Genomic DNA, 18792 nt, shown 5'->3' with positions numbered 1-18792 from the left:
CAAGCTTTCAGTTGCAAAGCACTTTTTCAGGTCTGAAGACTTCAGATTAAATTTCAGACACTTTATAGTCTGGTACAGTAATATTTAAGGAAAAAAAACATAATGATTTCAATTAATTTAAATTCCCACTTAGAGAGGAGAGAATAGTTCATTTTGGGAACAATTTGCAGTATTTTTGCTGATGTATTACTTTGTAAATGGAGAGTCTCTCTGAGGCATTTATTGAGACCATTTGGTTTTCAGTCAGAAACCCATAAGAGGCAAAAACACAAGAAAAAAAAGTGAATTCTGCAAATCTTCTAGGCCCATGTTCTGTGTGGCTTTGTGCTAGGGATATGCAGGAATACTCGGTCTGTCACAAGTAGGGCTGACCAGAAGCCAAATGTTACGGTTTGGTTTTTTTTTCATTTTTCATTGGGATAAAAGCAAGACCTTAACATTTTCTCTAAATAAACAGAGATAGTGCTGCCCACCTCTCCACCCTGTTTCCAACACAAACCTAAACAGCAGTAAAAATGCCTTGAACACGTTTCAATTTCAGCAATTAGCTGCAATTACAGTTGAGCCCTTCCAACTATTTGAAATCCAGGTCTGTATTTCCCAGACTGGGCAGTAACGAGAAGAAAGTCCATTATTATGTTAGTAATTGTATTTAACTTTAATATATCTCTTCATATATTTAATCTTTTTGCAGTATGGCTTTTCCTATTATGAGGTTTCTGGGCTGGAAACCTTTGTTCCGCCTCTTGTTCATCCACTGAGCAGCTCAATGACCCTGGGCAAGTGATATATGACCTTTCTGTGCCCTGGTTTTGGCATCTGTCAAAAGGGGCAGCAGCATGTATCCTGCTTTCTCCAATACAGGGAAAGAAGAGTGGTGGATTAGTACTGCATAGTATTATTGATGATTGATTTTCTGTTCCAAGTTAAATCAGGCCGAAGAGCAGGTCCAAGAGTCATTTGGCACTTTTCCCCATCCCAGAGAGCACCATTTCTGCATTCTGCCCCAAGCTCAAACCACCCCACTCTCATCTGGAGGCTTTGAACTATCTTTCCCTATTTATGCTCAGAAGTATGTAAGTTGTAGGAGATACTGTGCTGGGCAAAGCAAAGGCTTCTTTCTTTGAGGAGGGTTTTTTTTTCAATAATAATAATCTGTGATAAAATGCACAGACCATAACTCATCTGCACCACAGCAAAGCCTGAATCAATGGACAGCGCTGCTTACTGACATTTCATTAGGCCAATGCCATGACAAATATTGATGCAGTGGCCAGTAGAAGTTTGCCAGGACCAGTTGAAAACTGTCCTGTTGAGGGGGCACTGTCTCACAGTGAGCACTGGGCTGGGAGGCAATGGGAAGCTCCCTTCAGCTCCAGAGTCCTAGAGTTCCTAATGGAGATGTGCTGGCAGGACTGGTGGTGGCAACCTAGTCTTAGTGCACCAATTGGTGGTATGTGTCACTGGCTGTTTATGTCCATGTGGAGTTCTAAAAGCCATGGGATGGATTTGTTGAGGTGAGTGGAGGCTGTGCTGGTAGTCTTCTCCACATCTAGTGAAAGATGTTAGGTCTACTGAGCTTGAGTTTTTAGCCTTCTGCAGGGCACCTCTTTCCCAGGGGCTGGAAATCCACCATGGACCCCATAAGTACCTCAGCCTCCCTTCTGCAAGTTAGAAAGTCCAGCAAGAGTGTTAGAAATCTCCTCCTCTCTCTGCCTTAGTACCAGGCAGAGATGTAGGAGAAATATCTCCCCTGCCCTTTCCTCCCTCTAATAACTGCTTCAGTAAGGAAGAGAAAGGGAAGGGTAAAGGGAAGGGGACATGGGTATGAGATACTCTCCATCAAGAGCACATCTGCAAGAAGGAGAGATTGGTAGAAGGAGGCAGAGAGCAGGAGGAATCATCTAGTTTGCTCACCCACCAAATGACCAGCCCAGGCTAAACTTGTTTACATGGGAGAGTTGTTATGGAGTAAAGGAAGGTGTGAGTTTAAATCCCAAAGTGGATAAACTTAACCAGTGGGAAGGAGCAAGTTTTCCCTTGAGGCACTACTCAATAATAGTTACACTGCAACAGTTATCCCAAAATCACTCTCTGCTCTGTTTCCCCATGTTTAACCATCTCTCTGTTGTATACAAAATACAAATTAGCTCCTGATTCAACAAAGTATTTCAGCTCCCTTGTCCAATTTCGTTGTTGTATTGAGTTCAGTGTAGGATTTAGGGTCCTGAAGAGGAATTAGGAGGCTAAAGCTAGGCTTCGTTGTCCCCAGTTGTGACAGGAGCCCCATAGTAGGAATTGTGTCTCTTTGGATCGTGGTCACAGCTCAGTCTTCCGAGGCCACACAGATCAATACTTCTCTCTGCAATGGGCTGATGCTAAACTAGGCCAACTGGTGATAGACCCTTTTTGAAAATACCATAAATTAATAAATAAAGTAGCCTTGCTGGTTTATTCTTTAAAATAACCTCGGTTTTATGTGGAAGGTACATTTTGCTGTGTTTGATAGTATTGGAGAAATAGGTCTAAGTCTGACTGTTCTGCAACTTGCAGAGGCATCTGCTGTTTGATTAAAGCAAAGAAAACAGAAAATAGTGAGGGCAAAGCAGCAAAAGAAGTAATCAGCTTCAATTCTAGAGTCTTGTTTACAAATCACAGCAAAGCTCCCCACTTCTAAAGGTGCACAGGGCCCTTCTTCAGCAGCCCTTTCCAAGCAGGAATACAGAGCCCAGCAGGCATAAGGTAGAACAGCTAAGCTTGCAGCAGCAGAAAATCCTTGTGTTGTTTTCCCCAGGAATACAAAGAGAAGGAGAGTAACTGCTGAATGCATGGGCAGGAGGTGCTCAGGTCGGGGCAACTGAAAGAACAGAAGAGCTCCTGGTTCAGGAGATTGAGCTTCTCTCAAAAAGTATTCATGTGGTTGGTTGTAAATGTGTGCAATTGTGCAAACAGAGTAGCAGGCTTTGGCATCTCATCTCAATCTGACTCCTTAGCTCAGCACATTCTTAGTTAAACATATAATCACACCCATTTGAAGAACCAGTGCCCATCACTCAAGCTGAGCAATTTGGCTGATTCTTCCTTGCGAAGTCGGTGTCAATGCTACCCTCAGTCAAGGTCTGACTGATGCTTCAGGGTGTCAGCAGAGGCTTTCATGTAGCATTGTACATCTGTTGTGCACTGCCCTAGGTGTCTCAGTGCAGCGGTGCCTTGGGCTCTTAATCTTGAGTTGAAATCCTAAGAACACCTATGTGTATTTTTGATGGCTTTTTTTTAATGAACTGTCGCAGCTTGGGCAATAGACCAGAACAGTGGCCTCTCTCTGCTATCAGCCTTGGATTCTAGTCTCTCAGTCGTAAATAGTTAGCAATGACAGAAGGTTTTGCAAATAGTTGCAGAAATGAGGGCAGTGTTATTATCCTCTCCTATACTGGGAGAGATGGAGACGTGAAGAGACAGTGTGATTTGCACAAGACCTTCTACTTGGCCAAAGGTCAGGCCGGCAGAATAATCCATTCTCCTGAATCCCAGCCTGGTGCTGTATGATTTGGGCCCTGATGCTCTCAGGATGTGATAAATGTGACTTGGATTTATGTGACAAATGTGACTTGGATCTCTGCCTCCTTCTCTTCTCTTTCTTCTTCAATCCAGGCATGTTTTAAAGTAAAAAAGGATGACTTCAGATCCATAGCAAGTACGAAGTAGATGGGGCAAACTCTCAACAACTCTCTTCTTAATATGCATGCGTGTTCGTAAATGCAGATCAGCCTAATTGGCTGCCAGCATGCACAGATGTCTCTCTGCAAGAGTAGTCAGGTGCCATGTGAATTGATTGCAAACACAAAATGGAACCAGATTAAAATTTGACTTACAGTAACCAATTTCTAAAACACAGAGCAGGCAGTAACGAGGTGATGGAAGTTCTGGGCTCTGTAAAATCAGTTACTGGCTGTTAGGTTCTTCTGAAGGGTCCCTCCCTACATGCCCCACTTTTTCTTTAGATGAGCAACTTGAAGGGCACAGTTCTTAATGAAGTCACCGTGAAAGGATTAACCCCTTTCTTGCACATATAATAAAATGCCATTAAATTTCCCTTAAAAGAGATTCTTCTCCTTTCCTTGAAGTGAAATCACTTTGTTAGTTGGATTGGAAATCTTCACATCTCTTACAAGTCAATTCTATAATCATTTAGGAGGAAACTACATGAATACAGTTTCTCCAAAGCAAAATTAAAATGGGCTTGGTAGCAGGCTTTTGCATGCTACTGTGTCTGTGAAGTCAGGATCAATGGAAATTTGCAGAAAGGCTATTATTTACTGTTTCTTTCAAGCAGCCAGCAGACTAACCTACGAAAATCTTCTTTTCCTCCAAAATCCAGCAAAGAAAGACTCTTTAGTTAAACGCTCCTATCCCAGAGATTAACTAATTGCTCAGCAGTCAGTCATTTTCACTGCACAGCCAAGGACAGTGATTCCTTTCGCACACACAGATGAAGTGATGGTTTAACACAAAACAGTTCCTAGGATGGGAGGATTAAGGAGAATTTACTGGAGAGCAATTAAAACAGTTGTTAGAGCAATTTGTTTTTGAGGCTCAATTTCACATCAAAGTAAAGCTATCTGAGGAGTGTACAGAGCAGAAGAACAATAAAGCCATCATTTCAGGCCATCTATTCTGCATCCTCGGAGTGCAAATTAATAAGGTGAACTAAGAGAATGTGGAGATTTGAAGGAGTAAATTAGGTGAAGCAGCCTAAATGCAGTTTGCATTTGGAAAGAGGTGCTCTGGCTTCAGTCTCTGTTGGCTCTCACTTTTTGTGGCTTCAGCTGCCCTCTATTTCTGCCAGGTTTCTTGTCACTGTCATATTCGGCAGTTTCTGACCGTGCTTCTCCGTTCCAGAGACTCCTGCCAGCACAGAGCACTGCAGTCAGAGGCTCCTCTCATGCATGAGCCATACCACAGAGCTGTTAATAGAAGCTGGGTCAGAGCCAGTGCTCCTTGCTGCTCCTTTGCTGGTGTTTGCTGGTCTTGCTGGCTTGGTCTTCCCATCGTAGCTGTCTGCTCCAAGCTCCTTGCCATGCCTTGACCTAGAAGGAGGCATCGCTCCAAGCTCTCCCTTGGGATCAAGAGCTGGAATTGCATCTTGTGAGTGATGCTGCCATTGCCCTCTCTGTTTTGGAAGGGCAATAAACCTGCAATGAAACAGGTTTTCAAGGCAAGGAACCAGTCCAGACACAGTAAGACCATCCACGGTGGCATGGCAGCAGCTTCTAGCATCCATCCCAAAGGAAGATTTACCTTAATATCGACTGTTCAGGTTTCTCTGGCTTGCAACAAGAGTCACAGGCTGGACCATTAGCTGAAGGACAAATACAGGTGGCTCATGGCTCTCCTATCAGACAGAACTGCAGCTCTGCTAGTCCAGCCCCTGGGACTCCTAATTACAAACACAAGGGATTGTGTGAAGTGATTTCCTATGCATTTGTTTCTGTCCATTCTTTCAATAGTTTAACTTTTTAAATGTAAGCACATCTTTATTCATGTAAATTAAAAGGAAGACTTGTTAGCATCATAACAGTTCAATTAAAAAAAATAATATCTGAAAAAATAAGATTTAAAAACATTTTAACATATGAATATTAACAGTGAATTATGTTCTTCGTGACCTGCCTAGATTTAAAAACTACTTCAGTTTTGGACCAAGCCTGTTTACCAAAGGTTACATGTGAGAAATTTGACTTCACTGGCATAGTTTTCAGAATATCAAAAAGGAGGGTACCCCGATATGCCCTGTTTTGACAACTGAAGGCTCCTGGAGAAGGCTAGTCCTCAAGAACTGAGGGATGAAGCACCCTAGACTCAACTGAGCACATCAAAGCAATGGCCTTGGAGGGGTTTGCTGGTGATGGCAGCCCTGAGCAGTGCACAGTGCCATGGTGGGATGAGATTTGCAATACCAAATAATAGAATCATAGAATAGCTTGGGTTGGAAGGGACCATCAAAGCTCATCCAGTGCCACCCCACCCAGATCAGGTTGCTCAGAGCCCCATTCAGCCTGGCCTGGGATGTCTCCAGGGATGGGGCATTCACCACCTCTCTGGGCAACCTGGGCCAGTGTTTCACCACCCTTGTTGTAAAACATTTCTTCCTCATGTCCAGCCTGAATCTCCCCTCTAAGCTAAAAGTTTAAAACCATCATCCCTTGTTCTATCACAACAGTCCCTGCTAAGAAGTCTGTCTCCATCTTTCTTATCAGCCCCTTTTAAGCACTGAAAGGCCACAATAAGGTCTCTCTGGAGCCTTCTCTTCTCCAGACTGAACAGCCCAACTCTCTCAGCCTGTCCTCCCAGCAGAGCTGTTCCAGCCTTGGATCATTTCTGTGGCTCCTGTGGCTCCTCTCCAACAGGTCCATGTCTGTCCTGTGCTGAGGGCTCCAGAGCTGGATTCAGGACCCCAGGTGGGGTCTCACCAGAGGAGAGGGGCAAAAGAGTGTTTGTATGGAAGCAGCCACAGCCGTCCCAGGTGGGAGCTGCAGGGAGGCTGGCTCGGTTCCTAGAAAAAGCTGGAGGATTTTCCAGGGGAGCATGGTAGGAACAGGGGGACTTTGCCTTCCCTATTGGTGCTTCATCTGATTGCTCTGTGCAGGCAAAATGTTTGGTTTTTTCACAAGCTTACACTTGGACCCACCAGTCTGGCATGGTCTTCTGTGCAGTTGTCAGTCATCCTCCCTCTGCAGCTTTTAAAATAATGGTGTTTATCTGAAAGGACTGGCTGGTCTCTGGGTCTGTGTGGGGAATGAATCCCAGCAGGGAACTGGTAATACCCCAGGATGCTGGGGGAAATAAAAATAGCATCAGCTGAAGGGTATAATACACACACATACACAGAAAAAAAGCTTTATAGGGATGCTTTTTACACAATCTGCACCAAACCCTGACATTTGCACTGCTAGAGGCAGGGATTTGGATACTTCTTGCCTATCATCACATGGAGGATGTCTGCATCCAAGTGACATGCACAAAGCTGCCTATATAGACATAGGAGACAAACAGGCATTGCAGGGTACGGCTTGTCTGACCTGTTTTAACACTGAGCTGCAGGTGAAATGACTCACGGTCTCCAAGTATCTTTTTCTCTTCTTCCACTGTGCAGGGCTCCTGGAGAATGAGTTCAGATGCAGACACCGTCTTTGTAGGTGAACCCTGTTCTGAGTGTCTGGGCTCTGGAAATTGGGTGTATTTTGTAGTTTGTTCTTAGAAGCAGGAAAATAGCATACTTGTCTGAGCACAGCATGGGTTGGGGTATCCTGGGCTGGGTCTGAAACAAATTTGCCTCCTTCAATAGCATATGAAGAATGGCAGCTTACTTTTCTACAATGCAGTCTGAGATGTGAAAATTAATAGCATTTTTTGCAAACATCTCTACAAAGCTTTGTTTTATGTTGTTCAGCCTAGGCATGAATTAAGCTTTCCTTATTATTTTCAGTTGTATTTATTGGGGTGCTTTTAGCATCACTTATGAAGAAAATGAGGTATATGTCATTGCAGTATTTGTCTGTTATTGCTTATATCATCAAAAATTTTAAAATCCATTTTCCAGTTTCATTTGAATCATTTCAAGCCAAGGAGGCAATGGAAGAGAGCTCTCCTATTTCCAGAAAAGAACTTATATAAAAGGGTGTCAAGACTAACACAACTTGTTAGGACACAGACCCTTTTTATGGGAATTAGACATTCCAGTAGGATATGGACCAGATCAAATCCTTCTGGTGGGATCTGGAAGCTGGTAAAGGAGCAGCTCTGTGGGTCTCACCTTCGGTTTGGTCCAAGGGATGGTGCATTCCCCTAACACGCTGCCTCCATCACTGCAGCCAGCTTGCAAAGTTCCTACTCAACTCGTTCCACTCATCCCACTGGCCCCATCTGCAGCATTTTCCAGTACAACTCGGGGTCTGCTCTGTGCTGTCAGATGGGTCACTGTCACGGTCCAGATTAAAAATAGACCTATTTATTTCTTCAAATTTATTAACCTGGATCATTTCATTGATCTGATTTTCAGGGCTGCTAAGGAGTGGAACAGTGAGTTCTTCAGGGCCACAATATTGAAATAAGGTGCCTTCTAGAATATTTTTGTATTAAATGGGACCAAAAATACAGAGATAAGGACAAATACATTAGATTGTGAGTAACCAGATGCTAGGAAGATGGGCTTCTAAAAGACATTAATACAAACAAGAAAGTTCCCTCTGGAACCAATTTTTGAGAGGTGTCCAACACCCACATCAGCCTAGCCTATGCATTAGTGATTGTGACCTGTCGGTTACTTATTGCAGCCTAAATCCAGCCACATGTCAGGCTCCTCCTTCTCTTCTACATGGCTGTATGTAGCTGTGTGGGCTGAAATGTTGTGTTTGCTTTCTGTTCCAGTTTTTGGCACTGCATAAACACATGGTTAGCTGAATCAAGCCATTTCTCCTAGGACAGGGTCTTCCCTTGCTGCAGGACTCCAGCATCCCTCACCCATCAGCCACATTTGTTGGATGCCTCAGATTGGGCACCCAGAATTCATTAGTCACTGAAAATCTTTACCTTGATGGCCTTGTGTGGCTTTTCCCCTCTCTCACTCAGTGCACATCCACTGTATTCATCACCATGACAACTGTGTGCCCTTTCGCTGTACCGTTATATTTTCTGTGAATTTCTGTGGTGAGGGACAGGCACGTATTAAACTGCAATAGCAGCAGCATGGGATGTTCTAGGAATGGGACAGGATGATCTCTGGTCAAATATTTGCCACTTTTATGAACTTACTGTAATTCTTCAAGACTTCTACCAGTTCTTTAATCCATCCATGTACCTTCCTTGGAGTCTGTTATTAAGGGGTCTTTGCAAAGGGAGCAAGATCACAGAGGAATGATTTTCACAGTACCTGTACAAAAAATACAGCAGACAAGGAGTACATTTCAAATTATCTGAAAAGACCAGAGCTTTACTGATTAATTTGGCAGTATATGAAAGAACTTGCCTGAGTCTCAGCCTTGATCTGGCTCCCCAGCCTCTCATTGCTGCTGCCCGTGTCTGCACTTTGCTTTGGGTTCAGTTATACAAGTTGGCACCTTCACAGGAGCTGCTCCAGCTGTAATATTCCAGGTACTAGTTATGTTCAGGTTCTTTTGTGGAAGTGACAGTGGGATGAGTTTGCATCGTGGCCAGTTACCTCTTGATGTAGTGCTATGCTGGTTTGACTGAAAATGAGTTGGTTTCCTCATGCTGTTAAAACCTTCCTTTTTCATAGCTAGCATGGTCATTATTTGGACTTAGTTTGAGTACAAGGAGATAACACCCTGAGACAGAGTTAATGTATTTATCACTCTGGTCTGAGAGCCGAAGACATTCTTAGTGCTCTGCCCACAGCTGTGAGGCATCGAGGAAGTGGGGCACAGAAGGGGCAGAACTTGACTGACATCCAGACTGATCAATAAGAGTATTCCATCCCATTAGCATCATGTTTCAGATATAAGGAGAGTCAGAATCTTCCGGGCTCTCTCTCACTTCTTCGCTTTCTTTGCTCTTTTTGTCAGAAGTTCTTTTCGAGACGTTTATTTCGCCTTTTGCCATCCTGTCATTTTGCAGAGGCCTCTGGGCCTTTCTGCCTTTTTCATTTTTTCTCTCTGTGGGATCAGCTGTTGGGACCAGGAGCTGTTTCCTGGGACTGGCTGCTCGGTGTGGACCGAGTTTGTGAGGAATTGCATTGAGTATCTTTTATTTTATATTCTATTTCTACTTTATATATATATTTACTAGTAGTGTTTTAGTATTTTGTTATTTTATTAAACTGTGTTTACTTCAATCCAAGTTTCTCCCTTCCCTTTCAATTCTCTTCCCTATTTGGAGGCTGGGAATGGGAGTGAGTGAGTGGCTATCATGATTGTATTGCTAGCTCGGGTTAAACCACGACACATGGAGAGGAAAATGATGTTAGGGTTAAGATTAAATGGAGAATCCCAGGTTGCTGTTGTCTCCTCTGTGCCTGCCTTGTAAGATAACCCCAATACTTCAATTCCCTGGGCTGGCCATCCATTAACTTCTACTTAACCTTTTCCAGCTCAATAATTAACATCACCTGCATTCCCCCTCCTTCCCAAAATAAATACATTAAAAGCAAGAAAACCAGGAACCTGGTCTCATGAGACAGGATTTGTGTCACATGGGGCAGTCTTTCACAATCCCATCCATAAAGGAGATGAAGTCCTACACTGAATCTCCATCATATTAATGAGTTTAGCACTTGCCATGAGCTGGGGCCATGGCTCTTCTTGAGATGTGCTATACACACAGTTAATTCAGTTTCTTCCTATTAACTCCTTTGGGGTTTGTGTCTATTCCTGGGACATATGTTTGGACAGGGCTCTGTGTAACCTCTCTGAAAAAGGTCAGGTACAACTGAAAAAGCTCATCCAATTTAAGATTTCAAAATAAACCTCTCTCAGTTTGCTGAGGAATGACAGATTGTATGAGGTGTTTTTCTGTTCTTATTTATAGGGAAAAACATCCAGTAACAGTTATTAGACAATAATAGAATTAAGTCTCCATGTAAACACATTTTATCCTGATCTGTGTTAGGTTAAACTACAGTGGAAATGGATTAAATCCAACGACCCGAAAACATTCCTAATATAGACAAATTTGGTAATGCAGAACGTTACTGCTAGAATTCACATCTAATTTTTTCCCCAGTTCTTTGTTTGCATAAGTGGATCTTTCTTTTACTTGCACATATTCTAAGGATATTGAATAGTCCTGACTAAGACTTGATCCCTGCTATGCTAGGCTTAGTGCTTCCTTAGTTGAGTGTGGGTGTCCTGAAGAGGGGACAGTCTCCATGGGGTGACACAGGCATGAAAAAGTTTCCTCGTGGTGACAGTGGTGACAGTGGGTGGTGGATGACCAAGACCACAGTCCTAGTCTGTGGACATTTTCCGTACTAATTCAGAGTGCAGCGGGCTTGCTTCTTTGAAGGAGCTAACCATAATTGTTCTGTGGTGTAGCACTTTCTGTCCCAAGAGAAGAAAGCAGAAAGGATGTATTGAAAAGCTCTGCCAGGCTCATGCCTGTGTCCTAGATGTGGCCAAAGGAGCATCTCCTTCTGGGAAGGTGACAGCAGGGCTTTGAGGGAGTGTCTTTCCACTGCATGGGCATAAAGTGGGAGAAAGCCCATGACTGGAAGTGGTTACCGAGTCCTTGGTCTCACTTGGCCAGAGCAGATTTGCACTGTGAGTCTGATGGCTTTTCCCCACAGCAGGGACAAGTTCAGGTTCCCCAAGTGTTGGCCTTGTGATGAGGCACAGCAGCGCTTGGGCTCAGCTGGGTTTGGCTCCTCCAAGTGATGTCTGGCCAAGTGGTTCTGCGGCAAAAAAAAAACCCCAAATGATTTCCTGGCTTTCAGAAGGGCCCACTTCAGGAGTGTGAAGTACAGATGGTGTCAAATTAGCAAAGTCTTGGCTTTTCTTCTGCAGAAGGCAACAGCAGACACAGGTAATTACATTCTGTGCAGGGAGATAACCTCTGTCTGGGGAAGTTTTGAACTGAGAAAAGGGAGAAATGAAAAACAAGAGTAGGCTGGTGGAAGAAAAGGGAGATGAGGGTAGTTTTCAACGAAGCTCAGGTGTTTAGAGAGGAAGTAAAAAGCTGATGCTGGGGTCTTTGTTGTTATCACTCTGATCTTTATAAACAGCTGGTGGGACAGCAGTTGTCAAAGTTACCTTGTACCTCTCCCGACCACACATTTGGTGTTGTACTGGACACGGGAGCACTGCCAGCCCCTGCCAGGGAAATATTGGATAGAGGATGTTTTCCCAGCCTTGACATTTTCAAGGACAGAGCCACTCTGGCCTGGCACAGCACAGGGCAGAGCAGCACAGCCAGAGAGAACAGTGGAGCAACCATCCACCTTCTCTGAGACACATCCTGGGGACAGCTGGTTGCTTTCAGCATTGCATCATCTGCCAGAGCTGCCACACTGCCCTTCAGGGAAAGAAAGGCACAAACAAAACAGTATAACACACCTCCCAAGTCTTCATTTAGCAAGCATGGCGTCAATTAAATGTAATTACTTAATTTTGAATCAAGGGCAACTTCTCTTGCATTTATTTGCTGTCCCCAGTGGCTTGTCTGAGAGAGAGAGTTGTTCCATGAGGGTAGGTGCTAATGATGGGGAGCTTCCAAATGAGTGTATATGTTGCTGCATCTAGGTCAGAGGAACCAGATGAAAGTATCTTCCATGCTTCTCTCTTTTTTTTTTTCTTTTTTAAACTGGGCTTTTAATAAACACATTAACTTTCCAGATTATTATAAGCAGCTGCATCTATCAGCAGCACACAAGGATGTATTTACTGCATTTGAAAGCTCTCTAATGAAGCTTTGAAGTCCAGCTCAACCCCAGATTCATGCAGGGAAGGAGCTGTAGCCATTCTGGCATTCCTCTGCTGACTTCTGAAGATGTGAGACTTGAAAGCAACTATTTCATTGCAAATACGGATGGGGTGAGAAGCCTTTTTATAAAAAGTAAATAGATACTGAAATATGGATACTCAAACGGATGCTTCAAAACTTACATCTGACTGTCACAGCATTTTGTTTGTGTTTGTAGGGGCTTTCTTTTACTTTTCTTACCAACACTATCCCTACGCAGTCCATCTTTGCATTTAATCATCTGCTGCTTTTCACTTTAGTATCGTTGTTCAAAGAATCTGAGGTTCCTTATCCTTCCTCATTCCCACATTCAAGAAAATGGGATGAACCTAAAAATAAATAAATAAATAAAAGATATTTCATATTAGTAACATGCATAAAATCAAACGAAAGATTTTTACTGTTTGAATCTGTCCACAGCTTGAGGCTCAAATTCCTTTTGCTACAGAGACCTGAGAGATACTGCAGGGTGAAATAACTGCAGCATTAAATGGCATGACATCACAAAATGGTGAATATTGCTGGGTTTTATGATTGCACACTGCTGTTATGGTCCTTCTCCATGGTGCTCCCAGTACATGCACACATATTAGAGATATAAACTCTCCAGGAAATGCTTGTGTTGCTGCTTGAAGCCACACAACTCGGCACATGGGGAACCTAATTGCACCCTCCAGCCACTGCTCAAGAACTAGCAATAAGCAGAGCTAAAAAGTATTGGGCAGATTTGGATTTTCCAGTCTCTGGAAGGGTGTGTGTATTGACTTAAACTTGCAGCCATGTAGTCTCCACTGAATTCTTGTTTCCTTTTGATCTGTACTAGTGATGGAGCAGGTGTGAGTGGGACTAATGGGCAGGTAAGTGTCACAGTATTTGAGTTCTTACTCACATTCTTTCTTCTCTTTATTCAGTCTTTTTCCTTATCTTGGTGTTGGGATATTTTTAGTCCTTCAAGGCTCTAACTTTTTCATCAAAAATAAAAGTGAAACCCACTTTCAATCTATACTTCTAAGCAGCTGTGTCCGTGGATATATAGGTATTCCAACTACACAGTGGCTTATACCTGAGGTTAGCATGTTTCAATCAGCTCCATATAAATTTACTACAATAAATTTAGATAGAAAAGAAGGAGAAATGGTTGTTCTCTTAAGGGGGCTGTGTGCTTCCCCCATCTCCCAGCAACATGTGATGTCCTTTGGGTACTGACTCTGTTGTGGTTATATCCCATATAGATAATTTTCCGGAAAATCAGCGATGTCAAGAAGGAAGAAGAGGAGCGCTTGCGCCAGAAGAATGAGGTGACGCTGAGCATCCCTGTGGACCACCCCGTGAGGAAACTCTTCCAGAAATTCAAGCAGCAAAAGGAGATGCGTAATCAAGGCTCAACCCACATCGACCCAGAAAGGAACCAGCTTCAAGTGGAAAGCCGGAGCGTGCAGAATGGGGCCTCCATCACAGGCACCAGCGTGGTCACCGTGTCTCAGATCACCCCCATCCAGACATCCCTGGCTTACATGAAAACCAGTGAGGCTGTGAAGCAGAACAACAGGGACGCGATGGAGCTCAAGCCAAATGGAAATGGAGACCAAAAATGTCTGAAAGTAAACAGTCCCATTCGGATGAAAAATGGGAATGGGAAAGGGTGGCTACGACTGAAGAACACAATGGGGACCCACGAGGAGAAGAAGGAGGACTGGAACAACGTCACGAAGGCTGAGTCCATGGGGTTGCTGTCTGATGACCCCAAGTGCAATGACTCGGAGAATGGTGTAAATAAAAACCCACTGAGGAAAACAGACTCCTGTGACAGTGGAATAACAAAAAGTGACCTTCGCTTGGATAAAGCTGGTGAGACTCGCAGCCCCCTGGAGCACAGCCCCATTCAGGCTGATGCTCGGCATCCTTTCTACCCTATTCCTGAGCAGGCCTTACAAACCACGCTGCAGGAAGTCAAGCACGAACTCAAAGAAGATATCCAGCTGCTAAGCAGTAGGATGACTGCCCTTGAGAAGCAGGTGGCAGAAATTTTAAAAATATTGTCCGAAAAGAACGTACCCCAGATCTCTTCCCCCAAGTCTCATTTATCACCCCAGCAGCCCCCCCAGATACCCTGTCAAGATATTTTTAGTGTTTCAAGGCCTGCATCACCTGAATCAGAAAAAGATGAAATCCACTTTTAGCATATACCTATGTGTATATATGTATACAGTATATATGCAGAGGTGTATATATACCTTTATACATATATATGTGAGTGTGTATACGGTAAATATATATACATATATATTTTCACTTGCATCCAATATGACTTGAACACACCAAGGATTTTGATATGTAAATATTGCATGTCCAGCTGGATTCTGGCCTGCCAAAGAAAACAATTATTAACATAGATATTGCTTGTATAATATGCAGTTGACTGCATGCACACTTTACATTTATTTATAATCTCTATTATGTAATAAAAGAATGACTTTTGTTTAACAAAGGCAATGTACTATTTAAAGAATCAGGGTCTAACCTGCCAATATTGCCATGACAGTTTTGATCTCAGGCTGGGTAAATTGAGCTTTTATTTCCTCACTGTCTTTTCTGCCAAGTTAAACAGTAGATTAACATGATGTGGAGGACACATTCAGACTCCAATTAGTACTGTTTCCTGGTGTCATTCCATTACAATATTCTGTATATTTGGTGATGAATTCCCCTACTCCTCCTAAAAGGAGGGCTCAGCTCAGTGGCCAAGGAAGGGCACCATCTCTGGTGCTGGAGTGGATCACTGGCATTTATTCATGTGGGTGTACTGCATGCACTGCCTTTTATTTCAAGTATCCTTCTGCTCTTTTAACATCGTAAGTAAGAAATAATAATGATGATTTACGTAACAAAATGAAACTAACAGAAACTCTCTCAGCTGCACTCCCTGTGTGTTTGGGGGTAACTTCTTTCTTGAAAGCCTCCTTTTACTGATGTCATTTTTACTGAGTTGTTAGAGTAACATTATGTAGATTCTCTTTGCAGCACTCAGTGATGGTGTCTGGTTCTGTCAGTATCTTCATTAGCATGTCCCGTTTTTGCAGGGTTGAGGTTGCTCTCCCCGCCTCATTGCTCCTGACAGAAAGACTTTGTACAAGGTCTGGGCAAGGAAGAGGACAATCGTAGTTCGGCTCCTCAGGAGCCATCTGAGCAGGTTTGAAAGCATGAAGTCAAAAGGCTGCAGTTGATTCCCTTCCTCTTTCTTCTGAGGGTGTCCATCCATCTGCACCTGCATTTGAGAAAGACAGAACATAACCAGTCAAGATGAAATTCCCTTAAGTCCAAGGCGCTTGGGTGGGAGAGTGGTGGGTGTGTTGGGGAGATGAAGTCCTCCCTAGGGTGCTGCCCACTGCTCTTGCCTTGGACCGATGGAATGTTTCAGTGCATGGAGGGGACTCACTTCAAGAGCAGGCTTGCAGTGCCCACACAGCCAGTTGTTGCATGTACAAAGGCCCTTAGGTCTCTCGGATGCTCTGACCCTCTTCACTGGCTCCCTTAAGCATCTCCCTGTCTTGAACCAAGTTCAGACCCCATCTCCACCACCTGGGCTGGGGCATGGCCCTCCCCATGGTGCTGCTGGCTTCGCAGGGCTGTGGCAAGGCAGGCTCTTACACTGGATCCTCTTTGTTCTCCTGTTTGGAGCTGAGATTTTGGACTCTGCCTGGGTCTGCACCTGAGTGTGGTGGCTTTATTACCTCTCCATTTGCACTGGTTTTGAAACCAGAAACACTTGATGCACAGCAGAAATGGCCATCACAGCCTCAGAGATGTTAACTGGTACAACTTGAGGCCAGCCCAGAAGACTGCAATGGCTCCTTGCATCACGATCCCATGTTTTCAAAAGTGCCTGGAGTAAAACATACGTGTGCCACAAGGCATCACTATCAATCAGGTAAATAAAAGATAAGTATATAATTAGTGAGCATCCTTACCAAGAGCAAATACTGGTTCCATTAATTAACATTAGGAAACTAAAGTAAACTAAACCACTTCCTGAAAAACTGAAAAAAAACCACCCCAAACCATCATTTGCAGTAATGGCAATTGGGAACATTCATCTTAGGGTGAACACAGCTTCTACTGTGAAATCCAAACCTATAAACCCAAAAAAGTGCATAAGAAAGCCAAAGAAGTCATTGCTTCTGTTGTGTTAATTCATAGAGGCTTTTTTGGATAGTCTTCCTCATTTACTGTTCCTTTCTGGCCTGTTTCTGCCCCTTCTGTAGTTCCTTTCTTTAGGATCTCATAGACAAAAAAAAAAAAAAAAGAATAAAAAGCCACTGAAAGGGAGAATTCTTCCCAAAGCCTGGTGGTTCGGCTGCCTGCTTAATATAGTTTTTCACAGCTGCACTTGCCACTATCAAAAGTTGCAGCTGTATTTTGCAGCTGCTGTTCTGACACAAGTACAAATCTGTAACTCTGCAGCCGCATTTTGGTCTGCAAGGGCAAACTGTGCTTGCACACCAGCAGAACCCTCAAGATCCTACTCTAAATCCTAGCCTGAGATTCTGAAGGAATCAAGGGGTGTAGGGTTAGGGAGTTACAGGGTTGCTGCATGCTGCTGTAGTACATACAGCCCTTCTGGGTACAAGTGAAGTGCCAAGCTATGAAGATTTGACCATTCCTGCCTGCCTTGGATTGCTGGTTGAGGCGGACATAGCAACCGCCCAGAGCTGCCCAGTGAGTAGCTGAGTCACGCAGGCTGTCTGAGGGCCAGATTTTGGTAAAAAGTTCCTTGAATGCATGAATATGCCATGATGTGATGCTGCAAAAGGCCCAGCAGGTTATGGAGGTGACTTTGTTAGAAAGCTTTAACCTTAATGGTATTGCTCTGCCTTTGTGAGGGACTTCTTTCTCTGTAACTGATATTAATTCTAGATAGAACTGCATGGCATGCAAAGGGTTGTTTATTTGGGGTTTTTTTTAGGTTTATCTTGCAAGTCAGGTGTAATTTTGTGCCCCTTTACAATGAGAGAACATGTAACTGGATTAATCTTACCTTTAAAATTATTTGACACCAGAATGTCTATTACAATTCAAGTGCAACTCACCTGGTTAAAATGCATAGTGGCTAAAAGCTATAAATAGTGTAAAATACCAAGTTCATTACGCGAATACAGTGTTTCAAGGTCCACTTCTCCTAGTGCTTCTTTGATATTCCGAAATTGTCCATTGCAAGTTCAGTGGAACCAGCTTGCACTCTGTACAAGACAGTAGCGCAATGGGTGTCTTGCAAACGTGATAACTGCAGCTTGCAGATGGGCTGTGTGCTGGGGGCGCAGCCAGAGGCCAAATTTTCGGGTTTGACTCTGGTGGCTATTGCTCTGAAAATTTGGCTTGTGCAGTTCTGAAGCACTTTGCCTCCAAAATTTCACGATTGGGACATTACATGTTGTTTCATGGAGTTGTTACCAAGGCACTGGTTCAGCCTTCCTGTCGCGGTTCTGCATGATGTGATCGAGGGTGCTGCCCACTGGGGCGTTCCTTTTCTGTTAAAGAAGCATGAGTCCTAGTCTTGTAGTTCAGGTTTGACTGAAAGCAACCACCTATAGTCACTAAGGATACAAACGTATCTCTCCGACCCAAGCCAGTGCTCAAGCAGCTGTGTGCTGTGTGGCGGGAGCTCCTGGCCGCATCCCTTTCTTCCTTTTCCCTTTCCCTTTCCCTTTCTTTTCCCTTTCTTTTCCCTTTTCCCTTTCTTTTCCCTTTTCCCTTTCTTTTCCCTTTCTTTTCCCTTTCTTTTCCCTTTTCCCTTTTCCCTTCCCTTCCCTTCCTTTCCTGAATACCTGTACAGATGTTCCTGCCATGTGCGGGGAACAGCATTCTTAGCACTTACCCTGAGCTTTATGCATTCAAAGCATTTTACCTGCACACAAGTGGATTTTATCTTTCCAGACTTTGGAATAGGAATAAGATGTGTACAGAAAAGTAAACACTTTCCAAAGCAAATGAACTAGAATACCTTTAATAGCATTTTTGTGTGTGTGTAATATTGCATATATAAGATAGAACAGCACTTCAGGATAATAATTGGAAAAAAAAAAAATTGTTGTAGTGAAGATTCAGTTCTTCTGAATTTGTATTTGTAAGTCTTTTTTTCCATCTTTCTGTCTTGGCCAGGGGACAGGGGGTAGAGCAGAGCTGACTCTGAAGTGACAATCTTAAGCTTTGCACGTTTTTCTTCTCCCTGTTCTGGAGAAACAGCACAATTATAGGGACACGATGCTGCTGGCACTGATGTTTGGGCTCATTGCTAAATTCAAATTCAATCTTCATTTACCACCA

General features: G+C 43.5%; 1 protein-coding gene across 1 annotated transcript in view; it reads left to right on the top strand.

The window, feature by feature from the left end:
• KCNH5 (potassium voltage-gated channel subfamily H member 5) overlaps nt 1-14651 on the top strand; it is a gene marked incomplete at its 3' end in the record, with an annotated part of 157334 nt that extends 142683 nt beyond the window's left edge. The window contains exon 11 of the mRNA XM_082058753.1: nt 13704-14651. Within this exon, the coding sequence (XP_081914879.1) occupies nt 13704-14651 (948 nt within the window). The remainder of the gene's footprint in view (nt 1-13703) is intronic.
• Between the last annotated feature and the right edge of the window lie 4141 nt (nt 14652-18792).

This window comes from Streptopelia decaocto (genome assembly GCF_964273445.1).
Source record: "Streptopelia decaocto genome assembly, chromosome: 7".
In the NCBI taxonomy this organism is placed as follows: Eukaryota; Metazoa; Chordata; class Aves; order Columbiformes; family Columbidae; genus Streptopelia; species Streptopelia decaocto.
The sequence above is the reverse complement of the archived record's forward strand: the minus strand, read 5'-3'. Positions and strand labels throughout refer to the sequence as shown.